Below are 6,029 nucleotides of genomic sequence, written 5' to 3'. Positions count from 1 at the left end.
ATGAATACTAGTGGAAGCATAGATATCTGGAAGCAGAGCTGAGAGATTGACAGAGGAAGCTTCTCTAGAATAAGTGAAAACAATTTCACTAGCATCCTTGAGTGTTCTATCTGGGTTCTGTGCACATCCAAGCTCCTCAGACATGATGAAAAATAAGTTTTAATAGTGGTTTTCATTACATTATGCATTTATTTTACAAAATGGAGGTGGCCTGTACAAAAAGTGGCTCTCTCCAGGTCATGATCTGCACTGTCACATGACCCAAAATTTCCTTTAATTAAGCATATTCTCAATCTCACACCTTAATGCTTAATGCTTAATGTCCTTTATACTTAATATACCTCTATTTTCCTGCCTACCAACTTGGTGGATCAAATTTTTCATGCTTATTGAGAGGAAATGCTAAACTACAAGTATGCTTATTGACAGGTTTCACTGTATATGATTCTGTCTACATCTTTACTATTAATTAAAGTAACTATAATATAGTATTTATAACTGTATTTCATTCACTCCTCTTCTTAATAGTATTCTGAGCAGACTAAATAGATTTTAACTTATTATTAGTCTTTAAAATATAGAATTAATTAACTTATAGTTGAAAATGTTTTATTGTATAACATTAAGAGAGGGCTAAACTTAATACATTATACAATTTATGTATTATAACAATACATTTTGGCTGAGAATCTGAGTTTTGGTCTGGCCAAAAGTTTATACATTACACTATTTATTCATTATAATATAATGTAATAAGATATGTTCTACTATATTACTTAGTTTATATTTAGAGTATCTCTACTTAAGCAATTCTAGCCTGCTTTTACAATCTATAAGACAACTCTTCTTAGTATTACTAGTTCCAGGCTTCTTAATCTTCTTGTTCACTGCTTCATTATAATAAAGCAATTTATTAAAATAATTTACTGTAAAAGAGAGTTAATTTAATTCTTTATTAAGTAAATATTCTTTTATAAGATTGTAAGCCCTAAAAACAAACATGCAAGTACTTTGTTGTTATTACAATGTCAGTGTCTGTCAATTATGACAACATATGATCAGTTTTATTCACTTTGTAATAAATACATTTTGTGTTTTATATTTTTACATACTAATTCTACTTTGTATTACTGAAAATAAATATATAAGCAGATAAGCAGATAAGCAGATATATCTTTACACCTTTACAACTTATTGCATGTGTAGAATTATCCATTATCTAGCTGAATGCTATGCATTATTGGTTTGCATTGTTTCAGATCAGAGTAAACCAATAGAGCAGTAGACAAGTACTTGCAAATTAGATCAAGGTTTCCTCAGCCCAAGTTGAGGATGAATAACAATAAGAATTCATCAGCCCACGGTAGTAGTTGCTTTATTAATGTTATGCTGCTGCAATACTAGCGTGTCTTGTTTCAACGTAGCTCGAGCACCACTAGCATATGTCCCTTGCAAATGCGGCATGCAACAATGCAAAATAGAGCTAACGCCAAACATCACTCGGTCGGAAACAACTACCAAAACTGGCGCAAAGCATTGCTTTGCGGGAGACGCCGAGACACTCGCAGCCAGACTTCGAATTGCTGTTTGCGGTCAGTTAGTTCTTGTTCTACTAGTACGTTCTGTTCAACTGCATCAGCTGGAAAGCAATCGTCAGAGACATTCGCTTCGATAAAGACTTGGCTGTTTTCCTACCTGATCATGTCTTGGTTCACTCGATCGCCTGTTGCAGTCCACGTTTTCTAACTAGAGACAGGTTTGACAGGTGTATACGGTATATACCAGTTGCTTTACCAGCTTTTATTGAAACCGCGATGAGACTGTTCTGTGTCCAGTACTGATCTGACCTGATTTCGGAGGTCTATATCGACAGATTGAGGATTCCACAATTACCAACTTTCTCCGTTCTGTAATGAATTGGCTCACTCTTGATCAAATTCGGTAGTATTATATTAATCAATTATCAGAAGAAGGTTCACCTACGTTATTGCATAGCCTCGTTGCCAGTTAAATCACATCACATCTGTCAAAAAAAAACTTATGCAGTGCACCCCCCTGAATATCTGGTCATTGGCCCAATGAAGACTAGCACAACAACCGAACCTGACCAGTTAAAAGCTTGGCGAGTTGAGGCAACGAGTTTGTACTAGTCCACCATGGCGACGTCGCTCTCCGTCCTCCTAGCAGTTTTATCCGTGGCAGGATGCGTCAAAGGATACGATTATGAGGCTACTGGCTTGCAGACAGTGCGTATTTCAACAAATGTCTGAAGATCTACCACTGATGGACCCTTGTAGGGTACTACGGTCATAAGATTCATTTTTGCGCTCATCTACATTGTCCTTTTGGTCGTTGGATTCATCGCTCTTGCATTCGCACGCGGTCACCGCCTTGCATATGTTCCCCTACTGTTCGCGATGGTGTTTTCGTTCATTACGGCGATTGTGGGGATCGCAAGCGATTTCATAGCGGCGGATGGTGATCCGAATGACGATTTCTCGGTCAACTCATACATTGCCCTGTCAAGCATTGGCGCATTCTTTTCCAGCTGGACGCTGGCCTTTCTTTTCCTTACGTTCGCAATGCTGATCAAAGGAAGGGCAAATAAACTCATCCAATCACCAGAGAATCGCACGTCACGCATGAGCCCTGCATGGGACGCAGCCTATCTGGTGGAATTCGTCCTAATTATCGTCTTTGGCATTGCATCAACAGCGTTACTCATCAAATACCTAAGGGGAGTTTATCTGGATGAGGATCTCACGCGAAGGGAGGTCCAGGACAGGTATAACAAGTACCTTGATCTATCATACGTTTTCGCCGCTATATGGTATATCTCGGCATTTGTAATTGGCGCCATTGGTGTCGCTGGACTGAAGACTGTACGTAAGGCCGGGATCGACGACAAAGTATGTTCAGTTGCATGCTTATTTGTTGGGTATTGACCAACAATGTGTAGGTCATTAAAACACTACTTTTCGTTGCGTTGCCATTGCATGTCTTGCACATTATCGAGGATATCATCTTCGTGATTCTCTTCTCGCCCTCAGGCCTGACAGTTTCAATCCAGAATCTTAATACTCTGCAAGCTGCTTCCCTTGCATCCGTATTACTTTCAAACGTCTTCCACTCTGCTACGGCAGCGGTTATCATCTTCGTTGGTATCCGGCGCTCAAATTGGACTAAAGCAGCTGGTGAGCTACTTTCTCTCTTATCTAAGTGTCTGTAACTGACATTTTCCCAGGTTTGTATCCAGGACAGAACCCTACGTATCAAACGCAGTTTGTTTATCCGGCACAGGCCACCTACCCGCAACAGGCCACCTACCCACAACAGGCTACTTATCCTCAGCAAACTACGCCGCCAGTTCAAGAAACAAATGCTCAACCCGCACCTAGTCCGCCGACTGGCCAGTAATAATTTCCACGAAATCTGAGGGAATGTTTTGAAATACGGCTTTCTATTTCCTTTCTTTCCCGAAAAGTCAGACTTTTAACGTATACCATTCCTTGTAAACATATGCATACCGTACCTTTTTCTGTTGGAACGAGATGCCTTGTCATCATGCTAACCCTTTTGAATTTATTCGCGGACGTCATTTGTAATTTTTTTGTTCCGACCTCGTAACAACGATCATAATTATGCAATGTGTGGTTGAAGGATTAGAAGCATTCGGATCGATGGCTGGTAGCCGTGAAGGCATCCATCCGTAAACCAAGATTGAGCACATGAATCATTGCTTCCTTGCACTCGTTTGGGCATGGCACCATCTACAAACACATTTAAACTACTCTGCCTGACTTGCATACTATACTGCATGCTTTTGGCCAGATTACTGAGGCCTGCTGCATTTATTGACCACCGCTCTGATGATTTGTATTAAGCAAAGCTAGTGGCAGAATGTACAATATCTTTAGCTGTTCATTATTGCATCACCCAGGGAATTTATGAGTAAAACTTCCCACAAACAGCAACATGTAGCTCCTTGGCCAATATCTGTGCTACTTATGGGTAATGAAATATCCATATACCATGCACTTAATTATCTAGATACATATCACTTTCTAATCACCAGTCTGTACCCAGAGCTCATGAGCTTGTCTATCTCCTCTTTCGGCCCCCTTTTCTTTCTTCATTTCGATCTTTACTCCACTCAGTCCTTGAAGTTTATCTCCTGCATTATACAAAGCTTTGGTCTCTGACTCAGACCTCAGACATATGTGCTTATCGCAATTTGGATCTCTGACTGGCGAAAAAAAGGGAAGCCAGTTATCAACAAAATAAAAGGTTGAGTAGATATATAATTGCTCACCTATAAACTGATGCGAAGCCCGTCATTTATCCATGTAAGCAAACCACTGGAGAGTGCAACGATTCTGACGTGCGTCTGAAAATGCATACATATTAATGTTCTGTTCAAATTTCTTACATAATGTAATGCAGCAGACACGTACAGAATCGCAGTTCTGCAGCTTCATCTGCCTGAAAGCTAATAAAGCTCCACTCTTCAGAACAGTTGCAAATGCCACATACTATTGTCGAGAAACTCTTTATCAACTAGCTGATTGAATGACTCAAGGATTAACATACATGTGTCGCACGCAAAGTCTCTTTGGCCGGTCAAAGACTTCAATCTTGTCTGGAGTGTCTGTATCCTTGTAAGCTGGCATTAAGTTAGATCAAGGGTTTCAACCAGAAACCAAGAATACATAACCTATCATATTGAAATGACTACCATTGAGAGTTTTCCTCGTTTTCATTCCGAGTGAGCTTATTACTGCATACTCATGTACATGTTACATCGTCCCTCTCGGAATGGATTGTATAATCAACGTACCTTTATCCAACTGTATTTCGTTCGGACCCTTTGAAAGTGTACATGATACCTTGGGAAATGGACTCAAAACTTGATCAGGCGTTGACGAACGTGAAGTGGCACGGCTCGAGGTAACTGAAGCAGGACTTGTGGGGCATGAACCAGAAGAGTTGTTTGGCATTCGCGGTACAATAAGCTGGTAAGAAAGCTATCGTGAGATCGATGCTGGTGATTTAGGATAAATCAGAGCCGTCTGCATCCGAAAATAATATTTGCAGCCGGTAAATAGAATCCCGCCGATATCTTGAGTGCAAGGCGTATGGTACTGATACAGGAGCCTGATAAACAGGTCACAGGTTGATATTGACTGCACTGATACATCTACATAACTGTATAATTTAAGGATGAGTGACCTGATACAAATGCTTCAGTTTAAGAAAACACAAGCAAATCAATAGAAGGAAATAGACATGGAAAATTCAATAGGCCACTCATTTCATAAGCTCGGGCAATTCCAGGTCAATCAAACTGTTTCTCTACAAAGTTCCGTATCAGGCCCATGATCTCTTGCCTAACGGCGAGTGGTACGGATGCTGAAGTAATGCAAGGAAACAAAAGAAGTCTGTCACAGAACTTAGAGGATCGAGCGTAAGTTGGAGAACTTACAGTTACATTGTTCTTCAACTTCCGCTAAGAGGTCTCGGAATTGCATATGGCGAGCATGATCTAAATATAGGCATTAGTGACACAGAAACACCGGGGCAGTCAAGCCTTCTCCGTTTCAAAGTCTACATTCAACACACCTCTGGCTGAATGCCGCAAGGAATCAATCCAGCCCAGCTCACTGAGCCGTGCTATTAGTGCTGCATAAATTCTACAGATTACGCGTAAGATATTCGGACTTTTTTGACTTCAAGAGGCAGAGATTTCACCTATCCCACTCCCCAGATTCAACGATACGGCGATGTACCTGTGCATAGGTGGAATCGGCGGCCATTTTATCCCGTGCGCGCTGATGGCCAAGGTCGGAGACAGACGCGATCTTAGATAGGGACTGCAGTGGAAACCGTCACCAAAAACCGCAATCCGCAACCGCGGATAGGTTATCCGCGGTTGAAATTCTCACGGTAACCGCAGTAACCGCGGTTACACTGCCAACGTTCGACTCCATACACTACTTTTTTTGTTTTTCGTTTTTTTCCTCTTTGTTTTT

The 6,029-nt window shown here is 40.8% G+C and overlaps 2 protein-coding genes across 2 annotated transcripts; one reads left to right on the top strand and one right to left on the bottom strand.

Moving 5' to 3' along the window:
* Positions 1–2,156: 2,156 nt before the first annotated feature.
* On the top strand, positions 2,157–3,417 carry FOMMEDRAFT_30466 (uncharacterized protein; the record flags this gene model as incomplete). The annotated part of the gene is made up of 4 exons (XM_007269127.1): positions 2,157–2,246; positions 2,298–2,909; positions 2,960–3,194; positions 3,245–3,417. 4 exons carry the CDS (start codon positions 2,157–2,159, stop codon positions 3,415–3,417), a joined length of 1,110 nt encoding a protein of 369 aa, XP_007269189.1.
* A 1,687-nt stretch (positions 3,418–5,104) lies between these two features.
* FOMMEDRAFT_142345 (uncharacterized protein) lies at positions 5,105–5,858 on the bottom strand. Its single transcript, XM_007269126.1, has 4 exons — positions 5,749–5,858; positions 5,620–5,690; positions 5,483–5,542; positions 5,105–5,409 (listed from the first exon to the last, which is right to left on the bottom strand). Exons 1-4 carry the CDS (start codon positions 5,811–5,813, stop codon positions 5,336–5,338), a joined length of 270 nt encoding a protein of 89 aa, XP_007269188.1. The 5' UTR covers positions 5,814–5,858; the 3' UTR covers positions 5,105–5,335.
* Between the last annotated feature and the right edge of the window lie 171 nt (positions 5,859–6,029).

This window comes from Fomitiporia mediterranea (genome assembly GCF_000271605.1).
Source record: "Fomitiporia mediterranea MF3/22 unplaced genomic scaffold FOMMEscaffold_9, whole genome shotgun sequence".
In the NCBI taxonomy this organism is placed as follows: Eukaryota; Fungi; Basidiomycota; class Agaricomycetes; order Hymenochaetales; family Hymenochaetaceae; genus Fomitiporia; species Fomitiporia mediterranea.
Note: the sequence above shows the minus strand (reverse complement) of the source record. Positions and strands in the feature narration are given on the sequence as shown.